The sequence below is a fragment of the Scardinius erythrophthalmus genome (genome assembly GCF_964197995.2).
Source record: "Scardinius erythrophthalmus genome assembly, chromosome: 3".
Classification (NCBI taxonomy): Eukaryota; Metazoa; Chordata; class Actinopteri; order Cypriniformes; family Leuciscidae; genus Scardinius; species Scardinius erythrophthalmus.
Window position 1 is genome coordinate 22,715,509 of NC_138223.1, and position 23,663 is coordinate 22,739,171.

Here is a 23,663-nt window from a genome sequence, read left to right on the forward strand (position 1 = left end):
CACCATAGTATACACTCATACTAGCCTACTTTTATCATGCTGTGTTTTATTATAGAATATAAAAACATCCTTGTGTCGGACATGTATTGCCTACCAGTCTAGTTCACATTTCAACATGTCTATTTATAGATACATATACATGTACGATATTAGGCTTAGTTCATGTTTTTACTTTAATCTCATTTCATAACATACATTTTCATCTTTAACCAACAGTTTAACATGTCTTACCTTAAAAATCTTCTCATCTTCAAATCGCGTTCTTCTAATTCTTCTGAGGTAAATCCAAGTGGCACAGCAAAGCACAAACACAGTCTTCCAAACTCGATGAAAAGCAGAGGAGTAAGTTACCGAAGTCTTTGTTTTGAGGTAATGAGGGCATTTACAGGTCTGCGTTCCGCGTGGATCATTTGCATGTCAATTGCTCGTGCGCGCGTGGGCGTGGTCACATTAATAAGAGTTAATAAGCGTTTGAGAAACTGTACATGCCGCTGCTTTCATACAGATTACTTAAACAGAGAATATTTGTTTTTTATATAATTTACATACTTTAAAAATAGAGACTCCAACCGTTGTATAGACATGCGTTTCAAGTCTGTGTGACAAACATTCGCTGAGTTACAGGTCATTTTCTGTCGCGTTTCAGAATGAGTTTCACATTGAGAGAGACGACAGAACGCGCATCATGTTTATTTTCTTTATTTTACGAAAAACACAACATTTTGTTTTTATTATGAGTGTACACAAATAAAAGAAGACATTTAAGCGTTTTGATTGATGTATAACACTTACATGTAAAATCAAAATCAACAGACTATTTAGACTCTCTTTTGTACTGATAAGAAAAAAAGTGAGCTGGTATCGCCGGCGATACCGCCGACCCCAGGGGGTTAAAGTAATGTAATTGTCTGGTTTTACCCAAGTTTCTGTCAAACACAGCACATCTAGGTTATGGTCTGTAATCATATCATTAACAATAAGTGCTTTTGAAGAAAGGGATCGAATATTCAGCAACCTGAGCTTTATCATTTATTCATCTGCATTATATTTGTTTTTTATTTGTTGAACATCAATCAAATTTTTACCCTTAAATGGGTATGGGAGTTTTTTGTATTTCCTAGTTCGGTGAACAGACATAGTCTCTATGTGATGATATCTAGGTGAAAGATTCTCTATGTGATGTGATTTATCTGACCTCAGTGACGTGAGACAGCTAGTAGATGGTCGGTTTAGCCAGTCTGTCTGCTTCCTGACCTGAGCCCCAGATTGTCATGTTTGAGCGCTAAGACTATGTGCTAGTGTTGGGTCCGAGTCCACCTTTGTTGAGTCCGAGTCAAGTTGAAGTCCTTACCAATCGAGTCCGAGTCCAAAGAGGGCAGAGTCGGACTCGAGTCTGAGTCCTTAACATCCGAGTCGAGTCCGGCCGAGTCCACAAAGATTTCAATGATTTGAAATTGACCTTTCACAAAGACCCGCCCCTCTTAGTTACTGTTGCTAAAGTGTAAATGTAACAAAAATCATAACATTATTAGATGCCAAAATTTTGCTTTGGTTATCACATTCTCATGTTGCAATGGTTACTATGTCAATCATCGCAATTTCATGACTCACAAGGACTAAAATTTAGCAGATTCACTCCCACATTTAAATGCAGTTATCGCTCTTTATAATTTAACCACTGGTCCTCTAGAAGGATGAAAAACAAAACTATTATTTAGATTGTCAAGCACTCCCTTTAAGCCATCACTTACTTACCGCGTTCTGCACTCTCCCTAAAACTCTCGTCATAAACACAGAAGTTGTCTGCACTGCACAGCGAATCTCTTATTTATATTGCGTCTAGACTTTGTTGTTTATGAGGGGATTTGCAAAAGGATAAAGCTTGTGCTGATTCTGAACATACATTTTGAGCGAATTTTTGCGCATGGTAACTCTAAAACAACTCTGATTTGCCACTGTGTTCATGCGCTTAATATACATGTCTGTGTTTGGCTACAATGCTCAACGCTGAAACAACACAAGTAGTTGTGTTTCGTTTTTGAATAATATTGTGTCCTCCAGTGCCCAGACTCTATCCGAGTCTAAAATGTCAGAGTCTGTCAAGTCCGAGTACAAATTCAGTGCGTGACAAGTTTGAGTTCATTTAAAATTGGACTCGAGTCCAAGTTCGAGTACCCCAACTCTACTATGTGCCAAATTATTAGAGAGAAGAGCGGCACCATCCCAGGAGGGATGAATACCATCTCTTTTCAACAGGTCAGGTCTGCCCCAAAAACTTTTCCAATTGTCTATAAACTAGTGTTGTCACGATACTAGAATTTCTAACTTCAATACGATACCTTAAAAAATATCGATATTCGATACCATTTTCGATACCACGGAGACAAAAACTGCCACAATATTAAGGGGGTATTTTTTTTTTTATTTAAAGCTGAATATAACAAGTCTAGAACATGACAATGAGGTATATTTTACAAAAATGTCCTGAGTTCTATCTGTTAATATTTTTTCATTGGACCAGAGCTATATGAGCTGTTGTATTTTTATTACCTACTGTTATCAAAGATTAAAATATACTGTAACAAATGGATTGTTTATCGGCATATTATTATTGAATTCAGAGATGTCATTGTCTAGCTCAGTTTATATTAATTATATCTGTGTAATCAAATTGATGATAATCGCAAATTTAGGCAAATTGCAGAATTAAATAATATTTTTTTGAATAAAGTTAAATAGGCACAAGTTAATTTACATTTGACCACAGTTAAAAAAATTCCTCAGTCAGATTATATTAACTTTAAGAATTACAGTGGAAAAACGAGACAACACACTCATAACAACAATACTAGGCCATCTTGGTTAATGTTTCAGAAAAGTTAAAATGAGAAGTTACAGAGGAGTTACAGTTAGTTATAGGGGAATTCAGAAAGAGGTGACCCATTGATGGTGAGTAGCATACAGGTACATGTTGCTAAATGTACATGTCCCCCTGGAGCTTGTTCGTTAAGTCTGTTTTCAGAATTTAAAAAAATGAGTGATGTGAGGGATATTGATAGCCAAACAATCTTTTGGGTGCCCGCAGCCTGCTCGCAGTGTGAAGCGCGTGTCCACGCTATTCTCCGACATGCCCGCTCGCGGTGTTCTTTATCAACCAAAGTCGGTCGCAAGGGCGCCGCACTCGCCATTTTTCCATTCACTTCACTTTTGCTATTTAACCAGAGTGAATGAGACGAGTGTGGTCACGTGTGGTGTTAGTCAATGCGCCTTTGGAGAGAAGTTAAAGTGACAGCTCGGCTAGTATGGGAGTATCGATACTTCGGGACATTAGTATTGGTACCGTTCAGATATTTCAGTATCGATATTTATCGAAATATTGATATTTTTGACAACACTACTATAAACCCTATATTATATTGCGGGCACCACTTAGACAGCCAGCCATTGAGTGAGCACAGTCTACTAAGTATCTCATCACTCCTTCGAACAGGAAGGGGGCCAGAGCAAATTACAGTGCCTGACATTTAGTGGTGCAACGGATCATCATTGATCCGTGATCCGTTCGGATCAATATCTTCGGTTCGGCACACACGTGATCCGTGGATTGATTTATGAAAAAATAAATGTTAATTTTTATAAATGTGCGCATGTTCAGTCCACACACAGCGTAGTTATGGCGAGCGGAGGAACGGAGGAGCTTGAACGCCCCGCGTCATTTAAATCCCCTGCAGTGCTGCCAACTCTCACGCATTCACCGTGAGACACACGCAATAGACACTTTTCACACACACTCACACACATCCATTTTCTCAAGCACAAAAAAAAATCGCGGAGCAAAGAGGACGGAGACCGACAGACTAGACAGAGCAGGTTACTTATGATATAAAAAATTCTCAGCTCTCAGATTCGGTCACTTTTATTTCGAAATTCAAACATTAAATACCGTTTTGGCGCTTGTAAATGTGACGCGACAGATCCCTGGCGGTGAACCGATCATCTCTAGCTAATAGTAAATACACACAAATGAACAATGTTAAAAGATACAGTACAACTTACCTAAATGTATATTCCTCATACATAATATCGACCAATCAAACAAAGGGGTCAATAAAACAGCTGGAGAACAATTATGTCACATAACATTTACCTCAGGAAAGCCATCTGATGACCATAATATAGGATAGCATGTTAGTTGGCTAGAAAAAAAGAGCTATAGAGAGTATTTTGCTAAATATGTGTACTATATTACATATTTATTATATTTTTACTCATATAATTAAATAAAGTTGTTATTATAAAAAAAAACGCATTCTATTTAATTGGAGTTATTTTTAACCTTAAATTATAGGCTACTGCCAGCTGATAGGGCTCTCTGTATGTTTACAGCATTAGGTGAGATGTTTTTTTCTTGAGAAAAATTAATGCCTGTCTTGTGTAGCCTACCTAATATTTATCCAAATGAGTCTATATTAAATCAAATCACAATAATTGAATTGAAATAATAAAAAAGCGTAGCTTACCAGAAGTTGTACCATGTAAACATTGTAACATGTTGTCACTAAACCTAATAAAATTCAGTTTAGTTACTAAAATGGTTTGAAAATCACAATACACTTATTGTGATGCAATAAAAAAAATGTATAGGTGCAGACATGAGGCCATATTCGGTTGTTTAAAACACATGCTGAAAGTGCTTGAGCCACGATACGACATAGGACATCCCGTCGCGCACCCACTTCAGCGAAAAAGTTTTTTTATTAATGGTCATTGGTCCATGTTTAAAGGAAGGAGATATGCCTTTTTATGTTGCACTTTAAGTTGTTTTTCATTAATTATGAATTTTCATTAATTACGTTAAAAAGAAGATATTATGCCTTGTACACTTTGTTGATTTTATATATTTTAATTTAATACTTTTATTCTTTAATAGTTTAAAAGTGTTAATAAACAAAAAGACAAAACCTATGTTTATTTGTCTTGTCTTTTTTTTTTTGTTGTTGATCCGAAAAATGATCCGATCCGTGACTCTGATCCGAGAAACGATCCGAACCGTGAGTTTTTTGATCCGTTGCACCCCTACTGACATTGTACTTACAAGTTCACACACCTCTTAAATGTTAATTTTAGTGATCTCCAATTGGCGAAGTCGAACATCATTAGTGCCGACGTGAAAAATAATCGTAGAGAACTTACGATTAACATTAGCCTGCACTTTTAAATTTGCTTTGATGTCAGGCGCTCTGGCTCCTGACAAACATGTGACTATGGTGGCTGGTGTCTCTGTTTTCAAGTTCCGTGTAATAGAATCACTAATAACTAGGGCACTTTCAACAGGATTCTATGTGGGTGTTTCACTGAGTGGAGAGAACCTGTTTAATGTTGTTATCGGAACGTAAGAGCTGTGTTTTGTCCCACGACTACAGCGTCAACGACTATCACCCAGTTGCCCTGCTGCAGCTCTACAGCCGGAACCGAACAATGTAAAGAGTTCACTAAGCTAGTCGCATCCAAAGCAGTATCTAAAGCCCTTGCATTCTTACTATCCTCGATTAAAGTTTGGATGCATGTCTCTAGTTCTGAAATCTTCTCCGTCAGCCTGACTATCTCCCTGCATTTATTACATTTAAATCCCTCATTGCTAACAGAGAAGGCTATACTATACATATGACACGAAGTGCAAGTGACAATAATAGGAGAAGACATGACTCACCGTGTTTGTTGACTGATCCTACTCACCACAGTTGTTTGATGGGCTCGAAAAGGCACAAGTGCTAGTGATTTAGATTAAAGCTAGCGAAGTCAGATCAATGTGACAGACAAAATTAGATAATATCAGATATCTGGTTGATGAGTTCGATATATTTAGCGATATAAACAACAAGGAATGATAGTAAATAGAGATTCAAAACGGAAAGCTATGCAAACCAGCTTACAGACGCAAACCACATGGCAGCAAGACAACGAGGCAAACCAAAGCAATCGATCAGCGATTCTCAGTGAGGACCACTCACTACGCGTGTTACAGTCACAGTTGCAGTCTGCAGGCTAAGTGCAATCCAGTCGAAGTAATTGTCATTACTTACCTTTAACTTATAACATTACAGAATTGATAAATCTATAAATATATTCTTTAGATGACATGAAATTGCGATTAAAGGTCTATCATAAAAAGTGTCCCCACAATGTCAAAATCAAATTTACGCCCTTGATATGTTTAAATTGTTTTTAAATAGTCACTGCATTCAAAGTTCATCAAAGCAGTCACTTACAAAAGATGTAGGTTGATTAAGTCTATTAAGTAGGCTGTTGTTTGGTGGTAATGTCTCAAGCTTTTGTGCTGTTCGGTTTGAATTTTCTTATGCTGCTGAAAGCTTGCACTATAGGCAGTACGATAGCCTTCTCTAAAAATGTCATGGTATACTCCGGGGGAGTGAAATTCAGGAATTTTTAGGGAAATGAAAGTGATTTCTATTCTACTATTCTGCTCCTGAGCTCAAGTCCACCTTCAGTGTTGTGTAAAGTAGGCAGGTTTTTAGAAAAATATGTATAGAAAATACAGAAACAAACTATCTGTGAAATGAAATACTATAGTGACACTTCCGTGACGCTACTTAATATGATATTCCAAGCAAGTGCCCACAGTTAGGTGTTTTCAGCAGAGCACCTGGTGATTTCTGCAGACTAAAAATGCTTTGGTGGACACACTGCCTTATGGAACAGAAATAGAGATGTTTCCCTGGTAACTGCTGTACATAAATCAGTCTGCACTTATACACACTACTTTATTAGGCATTACACTAGCCGCAGCCTGTCAAAATATTCATCTAAATAAAACATAGACCTCTATATAAACTGAATCAATAATAAGTTGTAAATGTGTTCAGCATTCTGTAATTAGAAAAAAAATAGCATTCTGATTTTCTAGACTATTTTAAGTCATAAAGTGAGCAGGATTTATCAAAATTTAGCATATGGTTTCGGTTGGCATGTATTATGATACCAAGCGGGGCAGCTGGTGCCTTGAGCCCTGCCCAGCTCTACAGTGCCCCACAGTTTTCCAATGTAAATCTGTGGTGAAAAATGTAACTGCAGTACAATCTAATTGAGAGCCATTGGGGCAGATTTCAGACTGCCCCGCTTATTAGCCGCTTTCCGACCAAGTAGTTACAGGAACTTAGTTATAGGAACTGTCCACTTCTAAACAGTTCTAAGAACTACTCTCCCCCAAACTCGGTTTTGCTTTTTGCGTTCGCACTGGCCAAGTGGCCATAGGAACTGGTAGGAGGGGTAAGGGAGCGACGCAAGCACGGCGACTTTTATTTTGACGGCGTGACGGACCTTTATTTTGGCGGCGCTGAGAACGCCAGAGCAAACAATGCTCGCATTATCTGTGTTCATTAGTTAGCGATCTGTCTAACAGTACTGTTTAACATGTTATTAGATAGAATTGTTATAGAAAGTACACACTATATGAAAAAAAAGTTATTAGCCTATGCCATGTGGTTGATGTCCAGTGTTGCTAGCTGAGCAGAAATACATAATCATGTTTGACTTGGTCCCCTCAAAGTTGCGTTGGATTTTCTCTTCAGCATAAAGGTTTAGAGGCCCATCTATCACTGTTTTCCATGTTTGTATCTAGTTTCTGGAGTAAATATAGGCTATAATCTGTGTGTTTACATATAGCTGTTTTAAAAATGGCAGGTGCTGGTGTTTTGCGTGCGTTCGGTCATCAGCGTACACTAACGTCACGGGTAGTTCCTATAGTGCTGGTTTAGACCCTACTCTGAAGTGGATCAAACCCTCCAAATGGAGTTCCTAGAACTAAAGTCTTTCCTAGTCTGCGTGTTCGCACCGCAGGAACATACGGGTACTTTAGCCAATAGTTCTAGGAACTATGAAAAGGTTCCTCCGGTCGGAAAGAGGCTATTATCATGTTACCATGTTACGTAAACTCCAGACTAAGATGATATCAATCTGCTTCAGCTATGTGTATATTAGTCTGTATCAAGTCAGTAACTAGTTGGCATGTCTGTTCTTCGTATCAAATTAATGAAAATTTAAACATGCTAATGTGAAGAACCTTTATATAGTTTTGTTGTGTTTGTTCTGAGAATGCAGTGGAGTAACAAATATGTATTGTGTTTTACAAATGTAAATAAATGAGCCTAGATAATATTTCACAAATAAATAAAAACCATCCTACAAATTGCTTGTTACCTTTGAAAAAATACCAAATCTAGTGCATACAAATGCATATCTGTCTGTTACATTTGCCTGGACACATTTGTGAGAAAATCAAGCTGAGAGATCTCATAAAAAGCCAAGTGTCTCACAATCATAACAGACAGATATGCATTTGTATGCACTAGATTTGGTATTTGTTCAAAGGTTTGTTGTATTACAAATTTATTAAAGGGGGGGGTGAAATGCTCATTTTCACTCAATCTCCTGTTAATCTTGAGTACCTATAGAGTAATATTGCATCCTTCATATCTCCAAAAAGTCTTTTGTTTTATTATATTTTTAATTGAAAGATAGGCTGTACCGAGTCTTTCCGGAAAAAAACGAGCGGCTGGGGGCGGGCCGTGTGGGCGAAGCTTAGCTGTGCTTACCCGCCTAGCTAACAACACACAGAGACATTTGTTCAACAGTTTTACTCACCGTTCCAACGCACGACCGCGAACCTTTATCATTGTGACTGCTCGATCCTTAAGCATTAGACGATCTGCAAATCCGTCGATCTGGGCTTTGTTTATAAAACAATCATCGTCGAAATGCAGGGAACAACAGTCTTACACAACTCCGTTTATGCTCAGGAAAACAAACTCCATCCACGGGTTCCTTAACGCTGGGTTCTTTGGGAATGTGTGCAGGGTTGTCTTGCCCTGGCAACCAAAAACACACTTCTTTGGTGACATTGACTTCCCAAAAGCCGGGCAGGGCGCTTTGATGGCGAACTGCTTTCACTCTCTTGCTCTAGTCTACGAGTTCGCGCGCCCGCGATCTTACCGGAGAAGTGCCCTTAGGACCCATATAAGGAAATTCTGCTCTATCTTACGTAAGACAGAGCCATACTCGAAAAAAACTTTCCGAAACTTGTGACAAACCGGAAGGAGTATTTTTGGAACAAAAATACTCCTTCAAACGTACAACTTAGTTTTTGAAACTTTGTCCATGTTTAGCATGGGAATCCAACTCTTTACCAGTGTAAAAAACTCAGTATGCATGAAATAGCATTTCACCCCCCCTTTAAATGTTTCAACATTAAAAGTTAAGACTTTAATTTTAGTAGGGTCAGTTTCTAGCTAGAGACTCCGGCCAGTCCTGTTTTCTCTATTGTGTTTTAAATGAGTCAGATCACTGAGATTCTCACCTTTCGGAGCCCAAATGGCTTTCGGAGGCCCTGGCCCAGACGTTGAATCGTTAGGTTGATTGGATTAGCTGTAGGGGAGACTTTCACCTTTTGTCTTTAATGGCTCTGGGATGTCTCTTGGAACCGGAGTTCCTGGCCAGTATCAGCATTTGAATAGTTACGCTGATTCAATTGGACTGGTAGCGCTCTCAGAGTAGGGTGTGTTCCTAATTCATTTGCATGCTTTGTTCAGAGTCTCCGCCTCTATGTAATCCCTCCCCCTTGGAATGTATATAACTACAATGCATACTGTATTAGAGTTAGATTTGTTGGATGACTGCAGCAACGTACAGCGAAGTTCTCAATAAAGAATAACTTCTGTTTGAATGTGATCCCAACATCTCCTGGTCTTGCTTTGATGAAGAAAAAGAAGTTTCCAACAGGTTACATGCAATTTATAGGATGGTTTGTATTTATTTGTGAAATATTATCTAGGCTCATTTATTTATATTTGTAAAACACAATACATATTTGTTACTCCACTGCATTTTTGTTCAAATTGACCTTTGTACACATTGCTTTGTTTGTTTGCGAGTTGAGTTTTCCTTTGCAAAGCAGATCGAGTTTGTTTGCGAGTCGAGTTTTCCTTTGCAAAGCAGATCAAGTTTGTTTGCAAAATGCTGGATTTGTTTGTTTAATTATGGCACAATATTAACTCCATACAATAAATACTACATTAACCCTCTGGGGTCTGAGGGGTTTTTGGGGTCCTTGAGATGTTCTGACATGCCCTGACATTTGTGCTTTTTTCAGTTGCTTATAAACATATTAATGGCAAAGGTGTAAATTCACTCTATTTAGCACAAACAGGGCTACCATAATATGTGAACAACTTGCATGTACATGTTTGTATTTTTGATAGAATAATGTTTATGCATGTTTTTTTCAAAAACAAAAAACTAAAGTTTCTGAAATAAGGCCATAAAACACATTCTAAATATATGTAAATAAGACTTTTGACTAATGGATGACATTGCCTAGAATTTTTTCTTCAAAATTATGTGAAAATCATCCTGCCTAATCATTCACATAACACAATACATTGATTTAAATCTTGAAAAATACTTTTTGTTTGGAAAGGCCATATGCGGGTGGGCGTGATTCACACCTGCGGAGTCAATGGGGCCCGCATAATGAGGCTGCATACGTAATGAGCCTTTCATTCAGGTGTGTGACTGGGCCACAAGAATGCAAGGACAATATATAACTGGTTTGTTGTTTTTTTTCCACAAATTTTGCTTGCAAATTGTACAATATCCAAGGTAAACATTTCTAGTAATTGTGCAGTTAATTGTTCTCATACTGTATTTTCAGATTTGGAATATATTCTCTTCCCAAATGTGTCACTAATAAAGCATAATAAAATTATTTAAAGAGAAGGCTTATAATGACCTTTTAAGATTTTGTTTACATCTATCCTTATATATATATATAATTTTTATATATATATATATATATATATATATATATATATATATTTTTTTTTAAGGTTATACAATTACAACAACATTTAAAATTGTAACAATATTTCCAGTGTAATCTTTCTTTGTATTCGCGATTCATATTAAAACAGTATTTTTGCCAGCTGTAGTATCTCCACAACAGTGCGCATCTGTGCGTTCATTCATTCATAGAAACGCGATTCATATTTAAACAGTATTTTTGCCAGCTGTAGTAGCTCCACAACAGCACGCATCTGTGCGTTCGTTCGTTCATTCATTCATACACAAAAACGCGATTCATATTTAAACAGTATTTTTGCCAGCTGTAGTAGCTCCACAACAGCACGCATCTTTGCGTTCATTCATTCCGATTAGAACAAAGCAAACAGAACTGACCTAATTCCTCAGCGGGATCCGTTTGCTCCTCGAAATGATACTTCCAGAACTTCTGAGGTAAATTTTTGCAGGATTATTATCAAGATAGTATTATTCCTCACAGCATCGTAAAGTACATAAGTCTGAAAGTGAATTCGCGGTGTGTGTTATCCAGCTGATGTGGGCGTTTCACAGGTTTGTTTGGATCGCCTCACATTTGCGTTTGAATAGCGCGCGCTCTCTGTGGGCGGAGCACATTAAAACTTAATTAGCTGAGATGAGAACGACTGACATCTCTCTCTTTGCATACATATTACATAAACTGTGAATATTTGTTTTTTATAAACATTACTTCATTTAAAAGAAGAGAATTCAAGCTTCATGCCTGTGTGACTGTATGCCTGTTTGACTGAGTATTCGCTGAGTTACAGTTCATTTTCGGACGCGTTTCAGAATTGACTTCACTGACGGAGAGTAGGCAGAACTCGCATCATGTTTATTTTTCTTTATTTGGCGAAAAGCACAACACTTTGTTTTTATTATGAGCATACACAAAAAAAAATGCACACTAAACAGGATCGATTGATGTATAACACAAGCATATAAGATAAAAATACAATTTTTTTTTTTTTTTTTTTTTGCAATCATACGGAAAAAAACGAGCCTATCACGCCGGCGCGATAGCCGACCTCAGGGGGTTAAGGCAATACTAAGATGGCATTCCATGCATGCCTGTCAATCAACATTAGAGTGCCACCCACAGGCTGAATAATGCAAGGATGTTAGACCTCTGCCAAAAGCATGTCTGCATGTGTTCAGCGATTAGAATATAAAGCTTCAAGTCAAGTCATCTTCATTTATATAGCGCTTTTAACAATGTAGAATGTTCCAAAGCAGCTTTACATTGATAATAGGAAATTAAAGTAAAGTGTTTTGGCTTTATAGCTCTAGAATAAAGATATTGTCCAGCTAAAGTTGGTTTGATTGATTCACTTCCGTCGCAACGATCATTAGTTATTAACTTAGGGGCCGCTAACACGACACCGTTTTAACAGAAAACTCTTAAGTTCTTTCTGCGCAAACTTCAAAAACGCGAACCAGTGAGAACGCCGATGGCATGCACATGCGTATTAATACAAATCAACCCTGAACATACTACTTGTCTGGCCTTAAAATTAATAATACAGAATTTGTATCGCTTCCACGTCGCTTATCCCGAAAACGCTTTATCTGTAGATAGGTAAAGGGAGGGGAGGGAGGCCTTCACAGGGAAGAGCCTAGTTGACATTTCAGGACTGTGCTGTCGTTGCGTCCAGGCGCAGGTCCTTCATCAGATCTGGATACAGCCTGGATCTGGCGAACTGCGGTAAACCTCGGGATAAACAGAGAGACTAAAATTAGCATAGAAGCCATTCTTCTTATGATGTAACGAGTTCATCAGGATTTATGGGGAGTGTTCCCGGTTCCGGCTGACCTAATCTATGCAGCCTAACATTGAATTATAAAAGTCTACAATGTGTTATGTGTATGCTAGTTCAAAGAGATGTGTTTTTAGTCTAGCTTTGAAATGACAGAGTGTGTCTGCTTCCCGGACAATGTTAGGAAGACTGTTCCAAAGTCTTGGTGCTAAAAAGGAAAAGTATCTACCGCCAGCAGTTGATTTTGATATTCTAGGTATTATCAACTGGCTGGAATTTTGAGATCGCAATAGAAGTGAAGGACTATAATGCGTTAAGAGCTTGCTCAAGTACTGTGGAACTAAACCGTTTAGTGCTTTCTAAGTAATCTGCAATATTTTAAAATTTATACAATGTTTAATAGGGAGCCAGTGCAGTGTTGACAGAACTGAGCTAATATGGTCATACTTCCTGGTTCTGGTAAGAACTCTAGCTGCTGCGTTTTGGACCAGCTGTAATTTGTTTATTAAGCGTGTAGGGCAACCATAATAGCATTACAATAATCTAGCCTTGATGTCATGAACACATGGACTAATTGTTCCGCATTTGTTAGTGAGAGTAATTTAGATATATTTTTAAGATGGAAAAATGCGGTTTTACAGATACTAGACACGTGCCTTTCAAATGAAAGATTGGTATCAAAGAGCACACCCAGGTTCCTAACCGACGACGAAGACTTGACAGAGCAGCCATCAAGTGTTAGACAGTATTCTAGATTATTACGTGAGGAAGTTTTTTGTCCAATAATTAGAATCTCTGTTTTTTCAGAATTAAGTTGTAGGAAATGACTAGTCATCCAATTTTTTATGTCACCTATACTTTCCGTTAATTTTGTGAATTGGTAAGTTTCGTCAGGGCGTGAAGAAATATAGAGCTGAGTATCATCGGCATAACAGTGAAAACTAATTCCATGCTTCCTAATGATATCTCCCAAGGTTAGCATGTACAGAGTGAAAAGCAACTGTCCTAGTACTGAGCCTTGTGGTACGCCATACTGAAATTGTGATCGATGAGACATCTTCATTTACTGCTACAAACTGATAACGGTCAGATTAGTATGATTTAAACCATGTTAATGCAGTTCCACTAATGCCAACATAATTTTCGAGTCTATTTAAAAGAATGTTGTGGTCAATAGTATCAAATGCAGCACTAAGATGGAGTAACACTAATAGAGAGATACTACCACGATCGGATTGTAACCCTCAAACTAGAGTGAGCTTGATGACCCCTCGTAAATCTTAAGAATGTTTTTTTTCAACCACACAGTATCATTATTTTTGTTTATAGTTTGGATATAAACATTAATGTCTACAGTAGTGATCAAAATAGAGTAAAACACCATTTGAAAGTAACTTGACTTCAAATAAAGATATATATATATCAGTTATTTATATCTCATATGTGTATATATATCTTTATATATATATATATATATAGGCAATAGTTGGTATACTCACTGACATCTCCCTTGCATTTCCAGATCGGCAGTGTCATGCTGGTTGTCAAAGCACAGGCAGTCTTAATTTTTGCTATTACTCAAAACATTATTTGAATTTTGTTAGAAAATGGACAGAAATTGAAAGCTGGGACTTAATTTCTACTCAGAAGTAACAAAGCACAAAGCTATTTGCAGTTATTGCTGTGTTTGGGAAGCTATGGCCCACGAACCATGGGGATTTTACAAAAATCATGTTTCTTGCCAGTTGTCTCACCCTTCACCAGCATATGATTGTTAAAAGCTAGAGATACTGTATCATTAGAGATCAGTTTCCTGCAGAAAATGCGAAGTCAATTATAATTAGCGATGCACCAACAATTTGGCCGCTCTTCTCTGTTGGTCACGGCTCAAATGTTCCACTCATGTACCGATCACGCTCAACGGAAAAGCAAAGTCTGCTCAAATAATGTGCCGACATGAAATTTCTCTGTAGTACACTTGTTTCTGTTTGCCCTATCCACCTTATTCCTACGCCCCATGACGCTTTGCCCGAATCATGGGAGTAACTTCCGTTAAGCTGTAAACAATCAGTGAAAGGCTCAACGCAATAAGTTTTTTTTTTTTTTTTTTTGGGTACAATGGGATGGTATTATTCTACTCACCCTTCAACCATCAAACATGAAAAGGACATTTAAAAGTATAAAAGCATCAACAACACCAAAAATAACCATAAAAGTATGATTCTTTCCGCAGCAATAACGGATGGGTTAAATATCAATGTAGTAATATACATCTGTATTACGTAATATACGTTGCCTTTATCAAAAATGGTCATTAACTTCAGCATTGCATGATACTGTTTCAAAGTGAACACTTACGAAGTGTTACGTTATTCTCATGATGTCTGAAAATAAAATATGAAGGAAAATTGACAGCTCATTCAGTCAAACTGACGGATAAGCTTTATTTGTAGGGCAACCTTATGATTTCAGTGATTTACATTTCTTTGCCCATTCTATTCACCCATAATTAAAAACGCAGTAAGCTTGTCAGGAATAAGGTGGATACTGTTCTATAACATGGTGTGGTTAGCCGTGCTGGGCAACACTGGTAAAATGACTACCCTCTTGTTCACTGATCCACTCTCTGCTATTTGCTCACATGCTCTGCTAATAATAGCTTTGTAGGACTATACTTTATTTTGATTATTGGTCAAAAAATAAATGTGTTAAATCTGATTCTGATGTTGTTCTAGATTTTGTTTGTCTTGAGCCAAGAATTCCAATGGTATAAGACACTTAAGTATATGACAAAAGGTCTAGGAGTAATGAACAGTTTCACATTTTTGATCACTGTTGGGGGCGCACGGATACTCGCCATAGAAAAGCACCTCTATAGCGGACTGAATCACAAGCTGCTATTGTGAACACGCTGCGCCACTGCTGTGCGTGTTCCAGTAAGAAGACGAATGAAGCTGAGCTTGGGAGGCGCTGTCAAAAGCTGTTATATATTGGTGCTTTTATATATTGTTCATCTAAAGCATCATTGAAATATTGAAATGTTTTTTGTTTGATCTAGTATTCTCTCAGATTTTTTTTTAAAGGGGGGCATGGCCAAAAAAGTTTGAGAACCACTGATATAGAGGATGCATATTTATCTGCTTGATATTAGCAGGTTCCCCAAGCTGCTTCAGAGAGAGAGAGAGAGAAAATACATAAATCAGTTCTGGTAAATTTCTGGTATGATAAGTTGTAATATTAATAGTAAATTACTGTTATGGTGCTGAACAAAACATAAGATTTCATATGAGCACGTATGAGGTGAGGATGCACTGACAAGATTATTCAGTGCTGTTTACAGTAAGCTGCACTGATTAAAAAAAAAAAAATTATTTCGCTATGCTGTAGCTTTGACTGTTGTGCCGCATTAATATTTTGCGGTGTCTTGTGTGCAAAATGTGTTCTGTGTGATCATCCCCTTATGCCTGTCAGAAAGTAAAACTGGACAGATAGTAAAACTAAAGCACTTCTCATCCTGGCAGATAAAGATATAGCGCAGCATTTATTGATAATTTTGATGATTGACATCACAGAGTTTTTACTGATGTTTCGGTACAGATGTGTGAATGTAAAAAGACAGAACCCTGTTGTAACAATTGTTTTTTCATGAATTTTAAATAGCGAAGCAAAACATGAATTCCTACTCTAGATCTTTATTTAAAAATCATCATATGGTTAAGTGTCAGATTTGTTTTCCTGCAGGTTAGGAAAAGATGGAAAGAAAGATGATAGAAAAGGAGACAAGAAAAAAGGTAAGAAAAATAAATGGTGAAATGCTATGCAGTCCTTAGATAATCACCTATTATCTAATTGTAATGATACTGGTTAGTTCATTGCATTTTACTTTTTCAATTCTTCAAATAAAGAAGTTTCTGCAGAGTCCAGACTGCATAAGTTGCATGGGGAGATTAAAACATCTTTAAAGATCGATAACCTTGTAAGTACAGACTACAGTTCAGAAGTTTTTCATTCTTGCATATAGCTTCTAAACCTTATTTGTTTAATGACATCAGTTGACATTTGAAGTTCTTAGAACAATTTGCTCGCAATCTATTTAAACTTAATGTATTAACTTTGTTGTTGATTTTTAATTCTGGGCATGTAAGTAAATGCACACTCTCTCTTTTCTTAGGATGTGAGGAAATGTTTAGTTGCATTGGATGAGTTGAGTTCACTGCATATTACTACTCAACATCTTCAGAGACACTGTGAACTCATAACTACTCTTAAAAAGGTATGATTAAAATTTTTTTTGGTCTGCATTGAACAGTTGTCATGTGTATTAATTACTATTGCACACCACTTGCAACAGAAACAACAAACTAAAAAAAAAAAGAAATGTTAACTGAGACGAATCATAGCTTTATACTTTCTTTAAAGGTCCGCAGGTTCAAAGCCAGCCAGGATGTGATGGACAAAGCCACAATGCTGTATAATAAGTTTAAAAGCATGTTTTTAATGGGAGAAGGAGAGTCAGTGCTCAGTCAAGTGCTCAATAAAAGTCTGACTGAACAGAGACAGTTTGAAGAGGCCAAGAGGGGAGTGCTAAAACACACAGAACAGACCAAAGAGCAGACAGGTAAAGAACTGACTGCCACATGCTTGATTTACAGCTTTCGTTTCCATTCCATTCCATTCTAATTTATGTAATTGTAATGTAATTTATTTACATCAATTACATTCCATGCCGAACTATCACATCGATAATAAAAACAACAATAAAAAGCGCAAGTACTAGACTGCAAATAATAAGGATAATTCTAATGTAAAGCAGCATTCTGTGGAGATTTGTGCTGGGGAAACGTGGCAAAATACATTTATATAACCATTTGTATGTTTTTGGAATATGAATATTTTATATATATATATATATATATATATATATATATATATATATATATATATATATATATATATATATATATTTCTGTCAGGACCACTACCGTCAAATACGATTGACAATTAGCATACAGTTTGGATTGGCGGTATGGTTGCATTCTGGGCGAGAACTCCCTGCGCATCCATGCAGCCTAGCATGGATGAGAGCAGGGAGAGCAGCAATAACCCCCCTTGGGGTAAACAGAACAGAACCAACATGAAAGTTTGCAAATATATTTAATTCAAGATTTTAAAGTACAACATAATTCAAGAATTTATTCTGATTCAAGGGGAATCAGAATGCCAAATTCTGACTGGGTGAGAGGAGGAGCTAGGGATGGAGGAGGGTAATTAGCTCCTGAGAGACGCGATAGCTGCTGATAATACTGAAGGAGCTTATATATGTATACCATGATAGGCGTCGTATTCCTATAGGTAGATGTGGATCAGCTGAGGGTCAGCTGATGCAAGCTTGACTAACGTGACCTGCTACGCTTGATTATTACTTTATTAGGTACACCTTGCTAGTACTGGGTACCTACTTTTGCCTTCAGAACTGCCTTAATTCTTTGTGGCATAGATTCAACAAGATGCTGGAAACATTCCCTTGAGATTTTTGTCCATATTGACATGCAGTTGCTGTAGATTTGTCGGCTACTCATCCGTGATGCAAATTGATTGAGATCTGGTGACTGTGGAGGCCAGTTGAGTATAGTGAACCCATTGTCATGTTCAATACACCAGTTTGAGATGATTTGAGCTTTGTGACATGGTGCTTTACCTTACTGGAAGTAGCCATCAGAAGATGGTCTGTGGTCATAAAGGGATGGACATGGTCAGCAACAATGCTCAGGTAGGCTGTGGCATTTAAACAATGTACAATTGGTAATAAGGGGCCCAAATTGTGCCAAGAAAATATCCCCCCACCATTACAGCACCACTAGCAGCCTGAGCCATTGATACAAGGCAGGATGGATCCATGCTTTCTTGTTGTTTAAACCAAATTCTGACTCCACCATCTGAATGTTGCAGCAGAAATCAAGACTCATCAGACCAGGCAACGTTTTTTCTTATCTTCTATTTAGGGATGGATTTAAAAAATACAAGCCAATATCTAAATCGATCTATATCTATATAGATTGCTTCTGCTACTGTTGCATTGGTTTGCGTCTGTAAGCTTCGCATATCTTTCTGTTTTGAATCATTATTTACTATCATTCCTTGTTGTTTATACTGCTAAATATAACTTACTCAACATCACACATTAACCTGACATCACTAGCTTCATTCTAAATCGTTATTGCTAGCACAACACGCTAGTTATTCACCAGCCTGTTAGCGTGCCATCCGTGCGCTCTTTATTTATTTATTTATTTATTTATTTATTTTTATTACCTTTTACGAGTCCATCAAACAACTTGTGAGTAGGATCAGTCAACAAACACGGTAAGTCATGTCATCTTCTCCTCTTATTGTTACTTGCACCTCATGCAACATGTTTAGCATATTCTCTGTCAGCACAGGATTTACATGTGATAAATGCAGGGAAATAGTAAAGCTGACGGGGAAGATTTCAGAACTAGAGACGCATCCAAGCTTTAATCGAGGTTAATTGTAAGAGTGCAAGGGCTTTAGATACTGCTTTGAATGCGACTAGCTTAGTGAACTCTGTACATTGTTCGGTTCCGGCTGTAGTAGAACTCATGCAGCAGGGCAATTGGGTGACAGTGAGACGCTGTAGTCGCGGAACAAAACACCGCTCTTACGTTCCGATTACAACTTCAAATAGATTCTCCCCTCTCAGTGAAACACCCACTGTGAATCCTGTTGAATGTGCCCTAGTTATTGCCGATTCTATTACACGGAACATGAAAATAGAGACACCAGCCACCATAGTCACATTTGCCGGGAGCCAGAGTGCCTCACATCAAAGCAAATTTAAAAGTGCTGGCTAATGCTAATTGTAAATTCTCTAAGATTATTATTCACGTCAGCACAAATGATGTTCAACTCCGCCAGTCGGAGATCACCAAAATTAATGTTAAAGAGGTGTGTGAACTCGCAAGTACACACTGTAATTTGCTCTGGCCCCCTTCCTGTTCGCAGGAGTGATGAGATACTTAGTAGATTGTCCTCACTCAATGGATGGTTGTCTAAGTGGTGTCCGCAATATAATATAGAATTCATAGACAATTGGAAAAGTTTTTGGGGCAGACCTGACCTGTTGAAAAGCGATAGTATTCATCCCTCCTGGGATGATGCTGCTCTTCTCTCTAGTAATATGGCACATTGTCTTAGAGCTCAAACATGACAATCTGGGGCTCAGGTCAGGAAGCAGACCGACTGGCTAAACCGACCATCTGCTAGTTGTCTCACGTCACCAAGGTCAGATAAATCCCATCACATTGAGCCTCTTTAACCTAGATATCATCTAATAGAGTCTGTGTCTGTTCCCCGAATTAGGACATACAAACACTTCCAACCCCATCTAAGGGTAATTTTTTTATTGATGTTCAACAAATAATAAACAGATATAATACAAATGAGCAAATGATAAAGCTTGGGTTACTGAATATTAGATCCCTTACTTCAAAAGCACTTATTGTTAATGATATGATTACAGACTATAATCTAGATGTGCTGTGTTTGACAGAAACCTAGCTAAAACCAAACGATTACATTACTTTAAATGAGACCACCCCGCAAGATTACTGTTATAAACATGAACCTCGTCTGAAAGGCAAACGAGGAGGTGTTGCTGTAATTTATAGTAACATTTTTAGACTTACTAAGAAGTCTAGTTTCAAATATAATTCTTTTGAAGTGTTGGTGCTTAATATAGCAACATATAGTGTAAATGATAAATCACGTTTGAGATTTGTGCCGGCTACTGTATACAGGCCACCAGGGCACCATTCAGACTTTATCAAAGAATTTGCTGACTTTCTATCAGAGTTAGTACTGGTTGCAGATAAAGTCATAATTGTTGGTGATTTTAATATACATGTAGATAACGAAAAAAAGATGCATTGGGACTGGCATTTAAAGACATTCTTAACTCTTTTGGAGTTAGACAACATGTGTCAGGACCTACTCATTGTCGTAATCATACTCTAGATCTAATTATCACACGGAATCAATGTTGATGCCGTTGAAATTCTGCAGCAGAGCAATGACATCTCAGATCATTATCTAGTCTTGTGTAAACTCCGTGTTACAAATATGTTAGACTTATCACTTCTGCCACTAAAAATTGCTTTATTAATAATCGTCCTGATCAGTTTCATTATCTCAGCATCCCAGATAGCTTAGAAGAACTCGATATTGCGACAGAAACTTTTAACTCTCTCTTTTCTAGAACTTTAGACACAGTTGCTCCGTTGCGCTTAAAGAAGATTAAAGAAAATAGTCCAACGCCGTGGTACAACGAGCACACTCGGGCCCTTAAGAGAGCAGCAAATGTGAAATACCTCTAGTTTTGTTTACTTCCAGTTGTGCTCCATTTTTCTGGCTGCACTCTTAAGGGCCTGAGTGTGCTCGTTGTACCACGGCGTTGGACTATTTTCTTTAATCTTCTTTAAGTGCAACAGAGCAACTGTGTCTAAAGTGCTGGAAAAGAGAGAGTTAAAAGTTTGTCGCAATATCAAGTTCTTCTAAGCTATCTGGTATGCTGAGATGATGAAACTGATTAGGAAGATTATTAATAAAGCAATCTTTAGTGGCAGAAGTGATAGGTCTAACATATTTGTAACATGGAGTCGGCTTTGCAGCCTTGGCTAAATGAAGTTTACACGAGACCAGATAATGATCTGAGATGTCATTGCTCTGCTACAGAATTTCAACGACATCAACATTGATTCCGTGTGATAATATTAGATCTAGAGTATGATTACGAGAATGATTAGGTCCTGACACATGTTGTCTAACTCCAATAGAGTTAGCACCAACACTCCAAAATAATTATATTTGAAACTAGACTTCTTAGTAATTCTAAAAATATTACTATAAATTACAGCAACACCTCCTCCTTTGCCTTTCAGGCGAGGTTTATGTTTATAACAGTAATCTTGCGGGGTGGACTCATTTAAAGTAATGTAATCGTTTGGTTTTAGCCAGGTTTCTGTCAAACACAGCACATCTAGATTATAGTCTGTAATCATATCATTAACAATAAGTGCTTTTGAAGTAAGGGATCTAATTCAGCAACCCAAGCTTTATCATTTGCTCATTTGTATTATATCTGTTTTTTATTTGTTGAACATTCAATACAATTTTTACCCTTAGATAGGTTTGGAATTTTTTTGTATGTCCTAATTTGGGGAACAGACACAGTCTCTATGTGATGATATCTAGGTGAAAGAGGCTCTATGTGATGGGATTTATCTGACCTTGGTGACGTGAGACAGCTAGTGTTGTAGCAAATTCTAAGTCCTCAAATCAGGTCTCGAAGAAATCTCTCAAGAGTCGAAGTTCCAGGTTTCAGAAGAAGTAACTTTATTGACAAGCAACAAAGTGAGATGCAGCTGTTCATCTGATTTGCAATGGTTGGAATCTCAGGTCTTATACCTTTTCTTATCACTAGGTAGCCAATCAGCTATCTTTCTCTTCTTGCTCCACCTCAAGATCTCGCTACCGTTAGCATCATCTTTCCCGCAGACATTTTTCTATTGGTGGGAAAATCTTTGGCCATACCCATTTTTAAGGAATATCTCGGGTCACATGATTCTCTGCACCTGCAGTGTTGTAATGCCATCCATCATTTTTAATTAACGTTTTTAGTACCATCTTATCAACTACCTATACACATCTTCTCTCTGAGCTTGTTAGGTACTCTTTCATCCTTACAGACCCCTTGACCTAATTTAACCAGATTTTTCCTGATTTAACCTGGGTTCTGACTGAGACACAGCAACACAGACTTTTACATGAGGCAAAGGAAAATCTCCAACACATCCCCCCTTTGGGACTTATTCTAGTCCCACCTTCGTGTTTGGCCCAGTATGTATCTTCATGCGCAAGCCTCCTTCCGTTATCTATCAATCATGGCCAAAAATAGACCATCCGTCTTTCTTATCAATAGGCTTTTGTCACAAAAGTGCACTCTGGAGGAATAGTGAGACCAAACATCTCCGCTAGGGATGTCCCGATCCGATCACGTGATCGGAAATCGGGCCCGATCACGTGGTTTCAGACTCGATCGGAATCGGACGTTACCTCCCGATCAGGACTCGGATATATATGTATATATATTCTCATTATTTTTTAACACATCTATAGTTATGCGGTGGCACAGAGTTACGCCGGTTTCACACTGCACGCGTTAGCAGAGCGTAAGCAGCGCAGGAGCAGTGCGTATGGTGAGCAGGAGCAGGACACGCGCGTTTTGCTTTCACACTGGCAGCGTTTATCACGCGCAGCTGAACCGCGGGTTGTGTACAGACAGAGTACTCTATAATGGATAAGTTGGCATTGCTTTATTTCGTTTTCAAATACATTTAAGAGAAAAGACTTGTCAAGAAGCTTATTTTATTAATAATTTCATTTATAGAACTTTTGGTTCATCTTTGTTTTTATTGTTCTGGCAACAAGTTTGTTTTTGGACATTTGTTTTCTTTTTAAATTGCTGTTGGTCATTTGATCGACTGTTTAAAACACAATAGATATCATCAATGCACTTTTTGGATAAAACTGCGGTGTATTTTGGCCATGATCAATGCATTGTCACTTTAATTCAGCGTAAGCGGTGCAGCAAAAATAGACTCAGCGCCGAAACGATCGCGGCACTGCTGCTTCTGCTCTGCTCCTGCTCCGCGCTGCCGCGCCGCCTCTGCGTGCGGTGTGAATGCTCTAATCCGAAAAAAATACGAGCTGCACGCTCTGCTAACGCGTGCAGTGTGAAACCGGCGAGTGCAGTTCCTAAAAGCACATTACTGGCTTTGCAAACACTGTGGCACTTTTATTTTATTATTTGTTTACATGCCTGCGGGGTATTTTAAGTTGAGGTGCTATTTGTTTATATATTAGACTTTTTTTTATATTTACTGTTGCAAAAGTTTGATATACAAGTCCAAAAGTGAAGAATTTGTTATTTATTACTTG

General features: G+C 37.8%; 1 protein-coding gene across 12 annotated transcripts in view; it reads left to right on the forward strand.

The window, feature by feature from the left end:
• The window catches only part of psip1a (PC4 and SFRS1 interacting protein 1a), a 280,260-nt gene that overhangs the window by 224,606 nt on the left and 31,991 nt on the right, over positions 1-23,663 (forward strand). For 5 of the 12 annotated variants that reach the window (XM_081361201.1, XM_081361206.1, XM_081361207.1 and 2 more), the window contains 4 exons: positions 16,389-16,438; positions 16,553-16,623; positions 16,819-16,920; positions 17,067-17,265. In XM_081361201.1, coding sequence (XP_081217327.1) covers positions 16,389-16,438; positions 16,553-16,623; positions 16,819-16,920; positions 17,067-17,265 — 422 coding nt within the window. The remainder of the gene's footprint in view (positions 1-16,388; positions 16,439-16,552; positions 16,624-16,818; positions 16,921-17,066; positions 17,266-23,663) is intronic. The other 7 variants (XR_014029853.1, XR_014029854.1, XM_081361202.1 and 4 more) reach the window with 2 other exon arrangements.